The sequence below is a fragment of the Phytophthora ramorum genome (assembly GCF_020800215.1).
Source record: "Phytophthora ramorum isolate Pr-102 chromosome Unknown Phyram_PR-102_s0014, whole genome shotgun sequence".
Classification (NCBI taxonomy): Eukaryota; Oomycota; class Peronosporomycetes; order Peronosporales; family Peronosporaceae; genus Phytophthora; species Phytophthora ramorum.
The window spans coordinates 183,258-201,314 of record NW_027150660.1 but is presented as its reverse complement, the minus strand read 5'-3'; the positions used below and the strand labels follow the sequence as shown (position 1 = coordinate 201,314).

At 54.6% G+C, this 18,057-nt stretch overlaps 7 protein-coding genes across 7 annotated transcripts; 2 read left to right on the top strand and 5 right to left on the bottom strand.

The window, feature by feature from the left end:
- Positions 1-1,840: 1,840 nt before the first annotated feature.
- KRP23_12058 (uncharacterized protein) lies at positions 1,841-2,533 on the bottom strand (the record flags this gene model as incomplete). Its single annotated transcript, XM_067882648.1, has 1 exon — positions 1,841-2,533. One exon carries the CDS (start codon positions 2,531-2,533, stop codon positions 1,841-1,843), a length of 693 nt encoding a protein of 230 aa, XP_067739666.1.
- Positions 2,534-2,844: 311 nt separating this feature from the next.
- KRP23_12057 (5'-3' exoribonuclease 1) lies at positions 2,845-7,683 on the bottom strand (the record flags this gene model as incomplete). Its single annotated transcript, XM_067882647.1, has 1 exon — positions 2,845-7,683. One exon carries the CDS (start codon positions 7,681-7,683, stop codon positions 2,845-2,847), a length of 4,839 nt encoding a protein of 1,612 aa, XP_067739665.1.
- A 402-nt stretch (positions 7,684-8,085) lies between these two features.
- Positions 8,086-10,077, bottom strand: KRP23_12056 (uncharacterized protein; the record flags this gene model as incomplete). The annotated part of the gene is made up of 3 exons (XM_067882646.1): positions 8,086-8,224; positions 8,297-8,718; positions 8,791-10,077. The coding sequence occupies 3 exons, from the start codon at positions 10,075-10,077 to the stop codon at positions 8,086-8,088; spliced, it is 1,848 nt and encodes a 615-aa protein (XP_067739664.1).
- Positions 10,078-10,318: 241 nt separating this feature from the next.
- Positions 10,319-10,714, bottom strand: KRP23_12055 (uncharacterized protein; the record flags this gene model as incomplete). Its single annotated transcript, XM_067882645.1, has 1 exon — positions 10,319-10,714. One exon carries the CDS (start codon positions 10,712-10,714, stop codon positions 10,319-10,321), a length of 396 nt encoding a protein of 131 aa, XP_067739663.1.
- An 80-nt stretch (positions 10,715-10,794) lies between these two features.
- KRP23_12054 (uncharacterized protein) lies at positions 10,795-12,263 on the bottom strand (the record flags this gene model as incomplete). The annotated part of the gene is made up of 3 exons (XM_067882644.1): positions 10,795-11,229; positions 11,300-11,638; positions 11,703-12,263. The coding sequence occupies 3 exons, from the start codon at positions 12,261-12,263 to the stop codon at positions 10,795-10,797; spliced, it is 1,335 nt and encodes a 444-aa protein (XP_067739662.1).
- A 3,365-nt stretch (positions 12,264-15,628) lies between these two features.
- On the top strand, positions 15,629-17,097 carry KRP23_12053 (uncharacterized protein; the record flags this gene model as incomplete). The annotated part of the gene is made up of 3 exons (XM_067882643.1): positions 15,629-16,189; positions 16,254-16,592; positions 16,663-17,097. The coding sequence occupies 3 exons, from the start codon at positions 15,629-15,631 to the stop codon at positions 17,095-17,097; spliced, it is 1,335 nt and encodes a 444-aa protein (XP_067739661.1).
- A 326-nt stretch (positions 17,098-17,423) lies between these two features.
- KRP23_12052 (uncharacterized protein) lies at positions 17,424-18,050 on the top strand (the record flags this gene model as incomplete). Its single annotated transcript, XM_067882641.1, has 1 exon — positions 17,424-18,050. One exon carries the CDS (start codon positions 17,424-17,426, stop codon positions 18,048-18,050), a length of 627 nt encoding a protein of 208 aa, XP_067739660.1.
- Positions 18,051-18,057: the final 7 nt, after the last annotated feature.

Below are 18,057 nucleotides of genomic sequence, written 5' to 3'. Positions count from 1 at the left end.
CGACTACGCACGATATTTGTACTTGGCCAGTTTGTATGGGCCCCTAGACGCACTATTGTATTGCTGCTGTCAGCCAGGATCACATGGACGTGTATACATGCTTCTTGTTGATATCTGCGCTCGTCGAATACAACGTTGGGCCCCCCAGAGAGTTTCTGCGCTGCGACGCTACTGGATTGGCTATTTGGCTCGCGAAATCGCTACAACCAGTATTACTGAAGGGTTAGAAACCATCGTACACAGTTTTCAGCAGGAACGCCAAGCGAGTGCATTGTTCCTGCGCTTGAAACTACTTCGTGCAGCTCGAGCTTTTCGCGCCTGGTGTGATTATTCATCGCGGATGATTCGACTTCGTGATAAAATGCGCTTGGCTCTTACAAAAGATCTCGAATCTCGTTTCTACCGGTGGCGATACAATGTAAAGACCCGCAAAGGGTTCAAAACGCAACTTAAACGCATAGCTAAGCGCAAAGCGATGCAAAACGCGTTTGTGCAGTGGCAATGCTGGCGCTCCCAGCACGAAAAATTACGCCGTCATTTGGCACAGCGGCGGCTGCAAACGAAACGTGAAAGCTGGCAAATGTGGAATGGATTTGCGCGTTGCAACCGCGCGGCAAGAAGACTACAACGCTTGTGGAGAGTTTACTCTTGGCGAAAACAGCGATACACCAGTGTCAGAACGATTCAGAGAGTATATCGTGGTTGGCGAGGAAGACACAAAATGAAGCAGCTTCGCGATAAAATGGCTATTCACAGTGTGCTGCTTCGAGTTACAGACGTCGCAGCTTGGGAGGTGCGATGTGCGGTACTGACCAAGCAGAGGAGACTGCTACTGGAACGTGACCTTATTCGTGCTCGACAACAAGCTGAATATGTTGTTCAAGCGGAGAAGCAAGCTGCAGTACTCGTAGAACCCGAATTGTCGAAAGCGGTTCGTAACGCCATGCACCGGAAACTAGATAAACATCTTCAGCTTCTGAGAGAAAATGATACAGAGGTACCTACCCAACTCGTAAAAACGAGTAGCTATCTCCGTCGAGTAGCAGTTCAAAACGTTATTGACGATGAGCGAGCATCGGCGAGGCAGGAAGCTATTGAGGCATTTCGTGTTACCAACGGCCAGCACGGTGACGCGAAAGCAAACCCGTGCATTGTCTGCCAAGTGTATGCTGACTTCCACAATCGTGAGCCTATGGACGCTTCGCCCCTTTCCGACGGTCATACGTGTCTGAGCCAGTACTCCATTGGAACTGGTGACGTTCTCGCTGAGCTTAAAATCTGGGAAAATACGACTCACATGGAACTGACAAAGCTTGAACGATGCGAGCAAGACTACACAGTGGCATTGTTTGCTTCCGATCCAACAATTGCATCAGTTTGGGAGTCACTTTCCAAAGAACAAAAGATTGCCCAATCCAAGAAATTGTAATAGTTATCACCAGCAGCGCGCGTTCAAATCCACGCTGAACATTGGATCATTATTTGTGTGTGCTAGAGAGGCGGAGAGATACTAGTGCAGCCATGAGATCGTCCTTACTGTTTAATCCTTGAAACCACCTCGAAAATACTTTCCGGTTGTCGTAGTTGAAAAATTGCTTTCTATTGGAGCCTCGCAGTTTCCGGTGTACTGCTTTGTGCAACCTTCAATCGCGCTCAGCTGTTTGGTTGCACTGTCAAACCTTTTCGCTTTGCAGATTCGAACTCGACTCACTACAAAATCATCTGCAACTGTCGATCAGCGAAAGCATGTGAAGCAGGTGAGTTGTCTAGGGTGTTGATGCTGTAAATATGATACATTTCTGTCAGTTTAGTTCTGTTCCTACATCGGTCTTACTTCGTCTCATACACCGACAGCTCGGACTTCGGCCAGAGCAGCAGTTGATGCTGCAAAGGTAGCTCCCTTTTGGCAATCTGCATGTTGTTGGGCCTCCTGAATCTGTTTCTGCGCAGCAATGTATCGCGCGACTTTCTCCTGCTGCAGCTGCCGCAACAGAGCGTTGAGGGCGTAGATTTCTGCACGACGACGTTGCTTGGCGTGGGCTGCGTGGTTCTGACGGCGTTTGTCTTGCTCGAGCTTCGCTTGCCGCGCACGCTCTTCCTCGCCGCGACGATCTTGCTCGGACTTTTTCCAAACATTTACACGACGAGCTGCGCGCTTAGCGAGGTCCACACCGTTAGCTGCTTTTCGAGCCGGGTCATTGTTCGCCGAGGCCTCCGGCTCTGACAATACGTCATCGTGCTCGCTGCTGTTGTTGAGACTACTGGTGGAATTGCTGTGTACCAGCGTCGCTGCTTCAGAGGTGGAAGTTGTCAACGCTGCAGCTCCAGTACCCGTGGGCTGCTTGGAGAATGGAGTAGTTCGAGCAGGTTCCTTGGAGTGCGGCGTGCGTGCAGCATGAAGAGCAGTTCCGCGAGGCAGCTGATCTATGGTCGCCACTTTCTCTCCATAGTCATCGCCGACAAGCGGGTACTGACTCACATGAGCAAAGTGGAGACTATTGTTGTTCACTTTGTTGCTTTTGACTGCTGCCATGTTTGTATCTCACCTGCCAATGAAGAAATGGTGGGAGAGCTTCACGAGTCTACTACTACCATTGTTTGCTATGGCTTTGAAGTCGTATGTGTCGGCTTCGAGGATGACGAGGAAGGTTCTCGTCCTTGAGCTTCTTGTCTTTCGTATCATAGTGCAGGATTCGCTGTTCTGAGGACGAGCTTGCGGGCCTTAGCAGGAGCATTAGGTATATTTTTGAACATACTTTAGTCAACACAGTCTCAAGCTCTGGATAGGCTTGGTTGCATAATATCAGTGCCCCTGCGGCCAGTCCTCGCTCCGATGGAGTTCGGCTACTGCTGCTGCGGTTTCTGCTGACGCATGACCTGCGACGGAAGCAGCAGCTGCGGTCCGCTCTTCGACTTGGCGTCACCGTTCTGCTTCGGCTTCCACTTCTTCGGAGCACCATGAGCACCGTCCTGCTTTGGAGCGGCATGGTCTTTCGGTGAACCAGCCTTCTTGCCCTTTCCTCCACGGTTGTGGTGCTTCTTCTTGCCCCCGTCGGACGTAGTCAACGGCGTCTCTGTCGCCGCACTTGGCTTCTTGTCACTGTTTGAAAGAGGCGCGGCTCCAAGCGGGGGGTACTCTGCTTCACTAGGCGGCATGGGAGGCTGTGGTTGCTGCGGCGCGTACGCTGCAGGTAGCGGGGGAGCGTACATTGGTGCGTACGAGCCGTCGGGCATCAGGAAGAGCGTTTGCTGCCCAGGCATCGGTGGCTGTGCCCCGTAGTAAGCTGGAGGCGGTGGGGGCATGTATTGTGGCGCCGGGGCCCCGTTGGGTAGCGGGGGTGTAAGCAGCGATGGGGCTCCAGTGGATTGTTCATACATGTGCGGGAACAGCCCCATCAACGGGTCAGCAGGAGCAGGCACCGGCGCCGCAGCCGCGGCAGCAGAGAACAGAGCGGCGACCGACGGAGCCAGCTTCTGCTCTGAAGAAGGCGCCGCTTCCTTGGGTGCTACTGGCGCTGAGGCCACCTTCGAAGGCGGTGCGGTGGCTGGCTCACCACCACTTACTTGAGTAGCAACTTCACCGTCGAAGCTCCACTTCTGAATCAACTGCTGGATCTTCTCTGGGTTTGGCGGTGCCGGCATAGCAGCAGGAATTGGCGGTGCAACCAGTGGCGGCTGAGCCACAGGAGCTTTATCGTTGGCCTTTAGAATCTTCTTCGGCACACGAGTGTTCGTGCTGATCACTGGCACGCCACCAGAGGTGCGTCGCTGCGAGTTGTCATTGGTACGCTGTGTATTTCCATTTTGTCCATGCTTCGAGCGAGTACTGCGGCTCTGGTTCTTGTTGCCTGGCGGAACCGACACGCACAGCAAGTTGTTCCATGCCACAATTTTGCCGCGGTCGAGGCTCGTAGTCCCGTAGAGTGCCTCGCCACCGGTGAAGCTCTCATCAAAGAGTACTTCCACGCACCTGCTGCTCACGTGTGTAGCAACCACAGTACCGCGGTGGCCGAACGGCACTCCACGCGCGCTGATGTTGATCACCCGGTCTCCTAGATTTGGAGCTCCCCGGTTCTTCGATGATCGTTGCGACACCTCTTGGCCCGTCAGGTCCTGGTTGACCAAAGGATTTGGACGGAACAAGTCAGCAGCACTAATCGTGGCTACCACCGGTGCACGGATATGCTCTTCGGCAGCCTTAGAGCGCTCTTTGGCACGCAGAGAGCCGGCGGCTTCCATGGCGCGGACAGCGTTCGAAGCAGTATACTCCGACGTGATCGGAATGTGCTTCGAGTGCTCACTAGTGCCCAAATGCTGCTGTTCGATCCACTGCTTCACGGCTTCAGCTTTTACGTCTAGGCGTCCAACATCGTCAATTCCAAACACATCCTTTCCTTGGTAAGTCGTTGCGAAGGGTAGACGGCTCAGGTTTCGAACAACCTCAGGGAACTCTTTCTGGTAAGCCGCAATCAGTTGCACTGCGTGCTCCGTGTACTCCCATGCCGTTGCGCTGCCGCTTCTAGCCTGGGAGGGACCAGAGCTTGAATCCCCGCCCTCGTTGTTACCGCTGCTTCCGACAATCTTCACAATGTCGCCCTTCCTCCAGACATTGAGGTCATCGCTGGAACTAGAGCTGCTGTTGTCGCGATTAACGAGGCGGCAGTAGCCAGGAAGCAGCAGCTCCTTGCGGTACCGAATATTCAGTCCGATGTCATTGCCACCGGGCTTGATAATCACACTGCCAGTGATTAGGCCCAACGTAGACGCGGAAATACCCAGCTTTTGTGCCACCAGATAACCCGGGAAAAACCGGTCCGTGATTTTCTGTGCGATCACGTAGCCAAATGGCGGTTCTTGATCGATCGTGTTCACATGAACCGTCACACTATGCTCGTCTTCGTCCTGAGAACGCACAACAGCAGTGCAGCCGAGCCATTTGCCGCGCGTAATGAGAGCCTTCGAGTCAACAGGAAAGCGCTCCTTCAGTGGCAAGGTTCCTGTCTCCTCAAATCGCGCGTCCAGCAGCTTTCGGTTGCGAACAGTTAGCTGCGCGGGCACAAACGCTTCCGTCTCGCCAAACTTTTTCTCAATTGCACCCGTAAGCGGATTCGACACCATACCTTGAAGAGGTAACACGTGCAGCACCGTCGTGATCCCGGTCCGTCCTAGGTCGATACCACCACTGCCAGGAATGCCACGGCCGGAGAGCAGCTTGACCACCTCAGTCTGCGCATAGTAAGCCCACGCGCTCTTCTCGTCAGAGCCATACGGCGTGAAAACCACCTCATTCTGCTTATGACCATGGTTATTGTGCTTGCGACTGAACTGCTTCAAACGGTATTCTCCAGATAGCGTGCTAATGCCCATAACGAGCCCTTCGTGCAGATTCGGCCAGTTCGCCAGCACGGTAGCCCCCAACAGTTCACCGGGACTAATTTCATCCGCAGTAGCGTTGTCTCCATCGTTCAGCTTTCCCGAAGCCGGGAGTTGGAGGATGAGACTCGACTTACGTGAACTCATTCCGAAACAGTTCAAACCAATACTCGCAATGCGCGTGCTCTCAAGAGGCACCGTGTAAAGCGACGGGAACCCAGCGAGTGGAAGCACGACACCATCCATCAATTTACTCTTGAACTCGCCACCCGGGATTGTCGGGAGCTCATAGTCTTCTATCCGCGTGTTACAGTACAGCACATCCGGGAAGCCAACCACACCAGGAAGGGTAGATTTCAAAGTGTCCAGAACATTCAAGTCACGCACAATTCGGATAGGCAGCAGCTGTAGCTTGTTGCGTCGCTTCTCTGCTTCGGTGAGCTGCGAATCTGGGCAGTATTGGGCGATAGCCTGCTTGAGCAATGCCACATCGATGAATGGCAACAGGTTCACGCCCTCCCAAGCATTCCGTTTACCTTCCATATCGATCGCAAACGCCTCCGGGTAAAAATGCTTGATCGGCGACAGCGGTGACATCATAAGGAATCGATAAGGCTCTGGCACGAGGTTGGCGCTCGACGACGGCAGGTTTGACATGAGTTGCTCGAACGGCAGCAGAGGGCCCGCAATCGAGGGATCTTCATCGAACTTAACGTTTGCAATGATGCCCTCGATGTCCGTAAGATCCGAAACCATTGGTGCGTAGTGATAAGGATAGTACCACGCCCAGGACTGCGGGCCTTGGAAATAGTAGGCGAGACACCACACCAACGCTTCCATGTAGCTCTTCTTCACTTGTTCCAGTTCCTTGTTCCCCGCATCACCGTTGCCACGTTTAATGCCGTACTTCCGCTCGTAGTAATTCCATTTTGTATCCTGGAAACTCTCACTGCCAGCAAGCAGGAGCACCTCACGATCACTCTTCTCGAGTTCGAGGGACAGTCTTGTATCCTCGGGGCCATCCAACGCCTCCAGCAATGCGCGCTCAGCTTCCTCCTCATCTTCATCGTCCACCAAAGGCGGCAGCAGTTCATCGTCGTCGCCATCACGAAGTGCCATGATAGCTTTCTGAACTTGAGTTTCGTCGACATCCTGCTGTTTGGCCTGCTGTCGTCCACCACGACGTCCCGAGGAGCGTCGTTTCTCCTCCGCCGCGCGGTTGATTAGAATCTCCTCCTCTTGGTTGCCAATAATCTGGAAAAGTTCCTGAAGCAGCTTCACATTCGTGATCTTGCCGTTCAGCGTGAGGTAGCTGCCCTTATGGTTCTCCAGCAATCCCCGATACACCTTGAGCAGCAGCGGGATGGCGTCCTCACTAATCTCCAGCGTCGGGCTATGTGGGATAAAGTCATTTCCCAGCAGGAAAGTCAGTAGAATAAAGTCGTCCAGCATCCTCTCTCCATCGAGCGGCGGTTGCACCTTCATCTCCATCATCAGGTACTCTCTGAACAGGCTTAAATGCACGAGCTGCCACTGCTGCTCCTCAATCTGCTTGGCCGCGACCTTCTTATGGTGGCTGCCCCACACGACCGTCTCTCTCACCAGCGTAAAATGGGGTTCATGGGTCATGAGCCCCAACAGCATCAGATCTGCGTCACTGCCGTACATGCAGTGCCGCAAATTGGGCACATAGCCGTCCGCCATCTTCCTGTGGCGGATGAACTCTACAATCTTATGCTCTCCCTCTCCTGGCACCTCACTGCCACTAAAGAAAACCTCGAGACGGGCCCACAACGGATCGCTCTTCATCTTCTGACGCACAAAGTAGACCAAATGCTGCGACAGTTTGCTCAGGAACTCCGTGCCGGGCGTGATGCAGTTCGAGTCGAACTTGCTGGCCGCGGGCCTGGCTTTGTGTCCGTCCTTCTCGTCCTGGAGCTTGATCTGCATGTGGCGCTCCTTGTCCATCGCTTCCTGGCGGTCCAGACCCGCGCGGAAGCGGCGCGAGCGCTGCTGGTTGAGCTTGGCGCGCGGGGCGACGCCGTCGATGGCGATGTACACGAGCTGTTTGGGCTTGATGATGTGCGTGATGAGCCGGTCCAGGTACGTGAAGATGCCGTGCAGCTGCGCCTCGAGCGACAGCGAATTGAGAGCGTCGTCCGCCGCGTCCGAGTGCGTACAGTTGTGCACGATGCCGTTCATGTCGAGGTAGAAGGCATCGAACTCGGGGAGGAGCGACACGTCCGAGATGGGCTGGTTCAGCAGCGGATACCGCTCCGACATGTAGCGGTAGAAGCGCGGGATGCCCATGACGACCTTAGATCTGCGTCCTACGTGGCGAATCTCTTTGTGGGGGAGGGGGTTATGATTAGGAATTCTGAGTGATGGTCAGGGGTACATAGTGGGGTACGCTTTTGGACGGTTGAAGTTGAAATGGACCATGGAGGACGCTTTGGGATGTATTACGTTGTGGTGGAAGGGTCAGCTTGAACCAAGACCTCCGGAGTGACGGAATCACTGCATCTTACCCAGTATATGACTAGGGGTTCGTGGAGGAATGAGGTGCACGGGGTGGGGATTACCCACGCCGTGCGGTACATGTAGCCCTGCTGATCAACTTGATTCGGCAGGGGTACGGGAAGGTGAGCCTTACTACGCTCAAGAAGCGACGACTTCTTGGTCGGCTTACATCCGTTGATGTGACGATTGCCATTACATGGCGCCTGGCAGCATCGCCTTTTCGTGGCTTCTATCGTTGTCGTTGTGGTCCTTGCAGATGGCACGAACGTTCACGCGCTCGAGCACTTCTCCTCTTGTGTCTAACTCGCACTGTATGCTCAGCTGGCCAGCCCTGTTCGTCACATTTGCACAGTTAGTATTGGCAGTAGCCCATGTAGGGAAGAGAAGACGGCGCCTTCCGTACCTCTGCAAGAACTGATCTTCCAGCTCCAATCCGGGGCAAGCCATGAACACGCTCATTACACAGAGGTCACCGTGCCGCAGGGTAACTCTGTCCAGGTCCTTGGTAACGCACGGATCAGCGTTGACAGCTACCACCTGAGGCATCAGATGGGCTCCAGAAGCCGCAGTAAACGGCTGGAAGGGCGAGTTATCGCCATCAGCACCTGCTGTCGACGTCTTGGACGCTAGGGAAATGCAATCCGTCACGCGGACACGATGGGAGCTCAAGTTTTGCACAACAATAAAGAGCTCCACGACCTGCATAACTGTAGCTTTGCCATTCAGCAGCACCGTCCTTGTGGTGCGCCCATTGGAACGATGAGACAGCAAACCCCAGACATTGATGCCTTTTGCCCGACCGGAAGAAAACAGAATCCCCCCACGCTACAAATCAGGAAACAACATAGCGTTAGTTAAACGAGCTCCAGGGAAGAAATAACAACTCAGCCATCGTACCGTAAAAGATGCGCAGTCCGGGATGCGGCTCGTTTCATGCCACTGGAGCCATTGCTGACGTGGCTTTGGGATGCTGATTGTCGAGGGAACCCGCCACCGAACACGGCACAGGTCCACCCACAATTGGTTGCTGCTAGCTGAGCGCCTCAATTCACGGGACGTTCCCATCACAGACACTAACGTCCACGCGTCGCAGTACGACAGAAGCGTCGGAATTTCTTGTGCACTCCACTCAAACAATGAAGACTCGGTTGTCGTTCCAGAAGGAGTAGGTGTGGCGACGGCATCCGAGGTTTCAGGCGAGCTTTCCGTTTCCGACGCGCTTGACGCAGGCTCCGAGATGGTTGTAGTCGAGCTCTCCATGCTCTCAATTCTTCCACGCTTCCGAGTCGATGGCTCAGCAGGTCGTCCAGGTACAGCACGCTTCAGCATCATTCCAGAAGAGGTCACGACGGGGCAAGGAACCCACATCATCGGTGTCAGCGGGAGACTAGTTCCAGCAGTCCACGGGTGGCTCTGCGACGGGTTGAAAGGCAACAGACGTGGGCCTCCCGTCGACTTGCCTTGAGCTGCACTTGCCAAATTATGCTGTCCAATAGAATGCGCCATAGCACTCGTCATCCCGTGAATCTGTGGATTGTGCAACGCACTGACCGCCTTCCTAGCATGCAGCGCTTGTTGCTGAGAAGGGTGTCCTGCCCTCAGCGCCTTGAGCTCCGTCGTCAACTTGTCAATGTGCTCGATCGTCTTCTCCAGGATCTTGGCCCGGTTCAGCTTGCGGTCTTCCTTGAGGTGCAAAATGTCCATGAGCTCCTGGAATCTCGAGTTCAGGTCCTTGCGGTTGATTTTGGCGCGTTTCTTCTTCCTCTCGTAGTTGGTCTCCAGCTGCAAGAGCCTCGTGGAATTCGTCCCAGCCGAGGACGTCCCGTGGTCTCCTCCAAGCGAGAAAAAGGCCGCGTCGCTCATCACCCCCTCATCTGTCATAGCAGAGGACACTGCAGCGTCCTCCTGCAGATGGAAGTTCTGCGTCGACTGTCCATCTGCGTCCTCCTGCAGCAAATCGTCCAAAAACGTCGGCGTAGCGGCCGTTTGCGCGCCACAAGTTGCTGCAGTGGACGCCAAGAACGCCGACAGCTCGTTAAGTTGCGCGTGTGGCGTGTGGGGCAGCATGCGCGTCGTCGTCACAGTGGACGTGGTCGAGGACGCGGTCGTCGTCAGCTCCTCGTCGTTCAGCGCCGGCCACAAGGCGCCACTGCGTGCGGGGAACGTATCGGTGCCTGATGCCATGGGCAGAAGCTCGAGACTTGCGCCTGACACGGCGTTTTCTTGACTGGTTTTACTAAAGGGCGGGTAGTGTGATGGGCTGCAGTGATTGGATGAAAACGAAAAGCTATTTTTGGTACACAAGTTGAAGGAGCCGCCTTCTTCAACCTCCAATGCAATGCAGACGCAACGTTGGGATATGCGGAGCACTATAGCTGGGGTCAGACAGCTCCCGGAGGCTTTGCTTGACGCTGGCGGGAGACTCTTACCCGCGGCGGAGAGATGACTCGCCTCCTGAGGTTTGATCGTTGAGTGACTCGCTGCTAAGAGCTGGGGGCAGTTCAGCCTTTCGTCCTTGTTCATGACTCTCAAACTTGACGTGGCTGAGTGCGATGCTCTTGCACTTGTAGCGCTCCACAAGTTTGCGTGTTGTGGCAGCACTCTCGCCCTCGAGCTTGATCAGAGCCATGTTGGTGAACGTGAACTCTTCCTTGGTGGAGATCATTGAGAAGGCGATGGTCTCTTTTGGCAGGAGATACTCGGCCGCCAAGCACTTGGAGAAGTCAGCGATGATCTTGCAAACGTCCACTGTGCCCGTGAGGAGCCGGCGAGACCTTTTATCAGAGAAACCATGGAGAATGAGGTGATTTATGCGTTGCATCTGTGAAAATAGGATCGATCGCCGATCTCAACGTTTGTGCAAATCCACAGTGGTTAATACTTAGTAACGTCGAAGCCCCCTCAGACGCGGCTGTGAGTCTTCATGGCCTCGTTGAAGAGGATGTTCTCGATCATTTGGTGTCCAGCAGCAATATTGGCCGCCGTTCCGCTGAGGACGAAGTCAGTCAGAGCACCAGTGATCGCACCATCCTCCGAAAGAGAGTGCACGGGGGTCTCCGGGTGGATTAGATAGCACGTCTGCAGCAGTGCGAAGTTCGAAGCCATACCCCGTGGGCGACGCACCACAATATAGCCCTTCTCTCGGAATTCTGCTCCGCGCAGTGGGGCGCCCGAGAACTGGACGGGGTCAATGAGTGACCGCCACACAATAACCACGCGGTCTTCCTCCACGTAGCGACGCAGAATTTGCTTGACACGGAAATCGGCTTGAGTGCCGTTCGCGTGTAACTCCATACCGAAGCTCTCGACAATCGTGTCGTCCGTTGTCTCCAGGTTCTACATCAATTCACACAGCAAGCCTCAGCTCAGAGTGCATCATTGACAACAAAACAAAAGCCAATCGTACCTGAGGGTCCTTCTGGTAGAAGAAACGGAATGGCATATGCTCCATCGACTTCGCAAAGTACTTCCACGCAGCAGTTCCCGTGGCAGACACCTTGAACGGCAGGACCTTATTGGCGAAGATCTCCATGTACACGCCATCAGGGCCTTCACGCATCTTGGCGTCACTGAAGGACGACTCCATCTCTTCCAGTCCATTGGCACGGAACACATCGTCCACCTCACGATACGAATCGTCCACGCCTGCCATAAGCTCCGCAAAAATCCCAGGACCCGTGCGATCCGGAGCGGACGTGTGCAAACGTCGCGTACGCTGAGGTCCGTACACACACGACTCCATGGGCTACAGAAGCACAGCAAACAGCATCAGTACCACCACCAAAACGTCTACCAACTTGGTGACCCACCTGCGTGGTGGAATGGGCCTCCAGCAGCTTGGCCAGACTTTTGCCGATCTTGATCTGTCCCTCCAGCACCGCCTTCAGTCGGCGGTTCTCCCTCTCCGACTTGAGTCTCTGCTCCAATTGGTGACTCGCCATCTCCTTCCACACGTCGGGAGCGTGGAACCCCGACACCGCCTCCGTTTCTTGCTCACTTGCTTGCTCTGGAGCTAAAGTGTTGGGTAGCCGCGTGCTCTGCAGCGCTTGGAGCTCCAGCTCCATTCCCACGACTTTTTCCCGCAGATACAGCAGCTCCTTGCGCTGTTGCTCCCTCGCCCTGTTCGGGTTGTAACTCCGTGGCCTTTTAGTCTTTTGCGCGTCTTGTTTACTGGCTGTTTTAGCTGCAGGAGCCTCGACAGCTTCAGTCTCTTTCTCCACTAGCGTCAATTCGTTTGGCGACGGGAGACCGTCCAGAGCGAGGGTGAGCGCGGCGTCATCGTCCTGTTGCTGGTCGGCGTCCACGTACTCGTCCACGAAGTGCAGCGCCGCCTCGAAGGCCTCGGGATCCTCCACGAGATGGATGGACATCGGGAAAACGGCTGCGAAGTGTCGGAAGGGGGAACAGATGAGCAATAGCGGGACCCGTAAACGGGACGAACGGATAGTTACGGTACACCTTTTCACGAATCCATTTGGTTCTGGTTACATCAAGTGGCGTTTGTATTTGCCTTATTCTGCTCTACGCTACACATTTTCGCACATCATCTTCTTCAGTCGCTGCAGCTTCACTTGTCCTTCGACTTGTTGGCAGTGTCAGACTTGGTCTCCTTCGACGGCTTCTTGTTCTCCTTTTCGTCCTTCGCCTTGGCAGGCGCATCGTTCACAGGGTCAGACTCCTTCGCACCGGCATCAGCATCCGTCGCAGTAGACTCGTAGCCAAAGTAGCCCGGGTACCCGTAGCCGTAGCCGAAGTTGCCCGGGTAGCCATAGCCGTAGCCGTAGGACGAGTACGAATCCGGGTAATAGCCGAAGCCTCCGCCGTACGACGAGTAGTCCGGGTAGCCGTATCCATAGTCATAGCCCTTGCCGTAGTCGTAGACGTCCTTGCCATAGCTGTAGTAGTCGTCGCCATAGCTGTAGTCGTCGTGGCCGTAGTCGTTGCCGTAGCTTTTGTAGCCGTAGCTGTAGACTCCACCGTAGCCCTTGTAGTCATAGTCGTCGTGACCGTATCCGTAGCCCTTGCCGTACTCGTCGTAGTCCTTCTTGCCGTAGTCCTTGCGATCGTAGTCGTCATGCTTGCGATCGTGGTCGTGGTCGTCATGCTTGCGACCATAGTCGTAGTCGGACGACTCGGTGGCGGCCTTGTCCTCGGCGAGGCGGCGACGGTAGTGCTTGTCGTGGCGGTGCTTCTCCGGGTGTCCGTAATAGCCCTTGCCGGAGCCCAGGTTGCGGCGCGGCGCGACTCCGCGTGCTGGACCAGCGTCGGTCGCGTGCAGGATTGAGGCGGCGACGCACAGCCCGAGCATGAGAAGAAGCTTGGAGTGCATGCTGGAGGCGAGGGAGGAACTTGGGTTGGTCGACTAGCCGGTTGGTTGACTGCCGAGTGCGGAGGAGAAAGCGAAATGGAAAGTGAGAGAGCGAGGAGTGCCCAAACAAATCTGCGGCGCAGTGGACTTTGGTGTTTCTGGTGGGCGTGGCTGCGAGATCTACGTAAGATGGCAACCAGGCTCGAGAGTCCATTGCAGTCATCGGATGCAGCCTCTGGTGGATGTTGGATCCATCGATTGAGAGTCTCTTGCCTGTCAATTTGAAAGACGAGAGAGTCTTGATGGAGAAACAAGTGGTCGGACATTTTATGGCTGCGTGGGCTTCGACCCACAAGACGAGCTTCAGTTGAATGGAGAGAAGTACTATTCGTGCATGAAAAATGTTGATAAGTTTTAGTCAAAAGTTGGTTGCAACTAATAGCCACAGCACTCGTTCACGACATGGTGTGTACTGCGATAGATGCCAAACTCGAGGAACTGTCGGTGCCGGCAGCTTCTAGCTTCCCTTGTGCCAGAAAAAGCTCGCAGTGCTTCGAATAATATACCACTGGTACAGGAATCACCTGTTGTAAGCTGTTATAATCAATCTGGCGAGTGCTGATAATTTTATGATCTACCAGAAGACCGACTACGATGCACCAAGTGTGCTAGAGCTGCAGCGGAATCAAACACCAGACAACGCGAGTACTTTCTCACTTGTACAGAATGTATATCGCGTACAAGTTCGACCAAGGCAAGATATTTCTCAAGCACTGAATAGAGAAATTCGGCATGTGCAGGAGAAATGGTTTTTCCATGAGCAAAAGCGATTCGACCCCGGCAAACCATGAAACCAGGAAACAGAAACTGAAAGCAAATACTTTCCCGTACCAGTGGTATATTATTCGAAGCACTGCGAGCTTTTTCTGGCACAAGGGAAGCTAGAAGCTGCCGGCGCCGACAGTTCCTCGAGTTTGGCATCTATCGCAGTACACACCATGTCGTGAACGAGTGCTGTGGCTATTAGTTACAACCACCTTTTGACTAAAACTTATCAACATTTTTCATGCACGAATAGTACTTCTCTCCATTCAACTGAAGCTCGTCTTGTGGGTCGAAGCCCACGCAGCCATAAAATGTCCGACCACTTGTTTCTCCATCAAGACTCTCTCGTCTTTCAAATTGACAGGCAAGAGACTCTCAATCGATGGATCCAACATCCACCAGAGGCTGCATCCGATGACTGCAATGGACTCTCGAGCCTGGTTGCCATCTTACGTAGATCTCGCAGCCACGCCCACCAGAAACACCAAAGTCCACTGCGCCGCAGATTTGTTTGGGCACTCCTCGCTCTCTCACTTTCCATTTCGCTTTCTCCTCCACACTCGGCAGTCAACCAACCGGCTAGTCGACCAACCCAAGTTCCTCCCTCGCCTCCAGCATGCACTCCAAGCTTCTTCTCATGCTCGGGCTGTGCGTCGCCGCCTCAATCCTGCACGCGACCGACGCTGGTCCAGCACGCGGAGTCGCGCCGCGCCGCAACCTGGGCTCCGGCAAGGGCTATTACGGACACCCGAAGAAGCACCGCCACGACAAGCACTACCGTCGCCGCCTCGCCGAGGACAAGGCCGCCACCGAGTCGTCCGACTACGACTATGGTCGCAAGCATGACGACTACGACTATGGTCGCAAGCATGACGACCACGACCACGATCGCAAGCATGACGACTACGATCGCAAGGACTACGGCAAGAAGGACTACGACGAGTACGGCAAGGGCTACGGATACGGTCACGACGACTATGACTACAAGGGCTACGGTGGAGTCTACAGCTACGGCTACAAAAGCTACGGCAACGACTACGGCCACGACGACTACAGCTATGGCGACGACTACTACAGCTATGGCAAGGACGTCTACGACTACGGCAAGGGCTATGACTATGGATACGGCTACCCGGACTACTCGTCGTACGGCGGAGGCTTCGGCTATTACCCGGATTCGTACTCGTCCTACGGCTACGGCTATGGCTACCCGGGCAACTTCGGCTACGGCTACGGGTACCCGGGCTACTTTGGCTACGAGTCTACTGCGACGGATGCTGATGCCGGTGCGAAGGAGTCTGACCCTGTGAACGATGCGCCTGCCAAGGCGAAGGACGAAAAGGAGAACAAGAAGCCGTCGAAGGAGACCAAGTCTGACACTGCCAACAAGTCGAAGGACAAGTGAAGCTGCAGCGACTGAAGAAGATGATGTGCGAAAATGTGTAGCGTAGAGCAGAATAAGGCAAATACAAACGCCACTTGATGTAACCAGAACCAAATGGATTCGTGAAAAGGTGTACCGTAACTATCCGTTCGTCCCGTTTACGGGTCCCGCTATTGCTCATCTGTTCCCCCTTCCGACACTTCGCAGCCGTTTTCCCGATGTCCATCCATCTCGTGGAGGATCCCGAGGCCTTCGAGGCGGCGCTGCACTTCGTGGACGAGTACGTGGACGCCGACCAGCAACAGGACGATGACGCCGCGCTCACCCTCGCTCTGGACGGTCTCCCGTCGCCAAACGAATTGACGCTAGTGGAGAAAGAGACTGAAGCTGTCGAGGCTCCTGCAGCTAAAACAGCCAGTAAACAAGACGCGCAAAAGACTAAAAGGCCACGGAGTTACAACCCGAACAGGGCGAGGGAGCAACAGCGCAAGGAGCTGCTGTATCTGCGGGAAAAAGTCGTGGGAATGGAGCTGGAGCTCCAAGCGCTGCAGAGCACGCGGCTACCCAACACTTTAGCTCCAGAGCAAGCAAGTGAGCAAGAAACGGAGGCGGTGTCGGGGTTCCACGCTCCCGACGTGTGGAAGGAGATGGCGAGTCACCAATTGGAGCAGAGACTCAAGTCGGAGAGGGAGAACCGCCGACTGAAGGCGGTGCTGGAGGGACAGATCAAGATCGGCAAAAGTCTGGCCAAGCTGCTGGAGGCCCATTCCACCACGCAGGTGGGTCACCAAGTTGGTAGACGTTTTGGTGGTGGTACTGATGCTGTTTGCTGTGCTTCTGTAGCCCATGGAGTCGTGTGTGTACGGACCTCAGCGTACGCGACGTTTGCACACGTCCGCTCCGGATCGCACGGGTCCTGGGATTTTTGCGGAGCTTATGGCAGGCGTGGACGATTCGTATCGTGAGGTGGACGATGTGTTCCGTGCCAATGGACTGGAAGAGATGGAGTCGTCCTTCAGTGACGCCAAGATGCGTGAAGGCCCTGATGGCGTGTACATGGAGATCTTCGCCAATAAGGTCCTGCCGTTCAAGGTGTCTGCCACGGGAACTGCTGCGTGGAAGTACTTTGCGAAGTCGATGGAGCATATGCCATTCCGTTTCTTCTACCAGAAGGACCCTCAGGTACGATTGGCTTTTGTTTTGTTGTCAATGATGCACTCTGAGCTGAGGCTTGCTGTGTGAATTGATGTAGAACCTGGAGACAACGGACGACACGATTGTCGAGAGCTTCGGTATGGAGTTACACGCGAACGGCACTCAAGCCGATTTCCGTGTCAAGCAAATTCTGCGTCGCTACGTGGAGGAAGACCGCGTGGTTATTGTGTGGCGGTCACTCATTGACCCCGTCCAGTTCTCGGGCGCCCCACTGCGCGGAGCAGAATTCCGAGAGAAGGGCTATATTGTGGTGCGTCGCCCACGGGGTATGGCTTCGAACTTCGCACTGCTGCAGACGTGCTATCTAATCCACCCGGAGACCCCCGTGCACTCTCTTTCGGAGGATGGTGCGATCACTGGTGCTCTGACTGACTTCGTCCTCAGCGGAACGGCGGCCAATATTGCTGCTGGACACCAAATGATCGAGAACATCCTCTTCAACGAGGCCATGAAGACTCACAGCCGTGTCTGAGGAGGCTCCGACGTCCTGTGTGATGCAAAGTCGCTCGTGCGTAATTTCTCTCTTACAAAATCTTAGCTTACATGTTTGTACAGACGTTTAGGTTGCCTTCTTGACGTGCCGGTCGTCATCGTGATTGAGTTGTGGTTTAGTCAATGGATTTTCACCAGACCTCGAATTCCAAATTGCTGGATTTTCTTGATGCTCTTGAAGCGTATGTGACCTCTTCGAAATGGGTACACAAAAGGCAACAATATCAAGGAGCCGCCCGTTCGAGGCAATCGATCCTTCATTTGGGCAATTCCTCCCTCCTTGACAGCACTAACGCTTAAATCTCCATGGCTTCTCTGATAAAAGGTCTCGCCGGCGACCTCACGGGCACAGCGGACGTTTGCAAGATCATCGCTGACTTCTCCAAGTGCTTGGCGTCCGAGTATCTCCTGCCAAATGAGACCATCGCCTTCTCAATGATCTCCACCAAGGAAGAGTTCACGTTCACCAACATGGCTCTGATCAAGCTCGAGGGCGAGAGTGCCACCACTACTCGCAAACTCGTGGAGCGCTACGAGTACAAGAGCAACACCCTCAGTCACGTCAAGTTCGAGAGCGCAGGACACGTCGACCGTGACTGCGAAATCAAGTTCCACATCGGCAACAAGGATATGTCTATCGACATTGCCAGAGGAGAGCAGACGTCGGCTCAAGGCATTTACAAGGTCTTGGAGCTGCTCAGCCGTGCACAGGTCTCAAACGAGCGTCTCTGGGAGATCAGCACTCTGGGCATGAAGCATGCCAGCGAAGCTTTGTACCTCACCGAAAACAGCGGCCAGACGCTCCAGAAGCAGTCAGACGAAGCTACGGCTTGGCTCTATGAAGCGTACAAACGAACCCACCCGCACTGCTACCGTGAAGTCATCCAGGCTGCCTTCTCAGATCTCCGTCTCGTTGATAAGATGGCGCAGTAGACTGCTT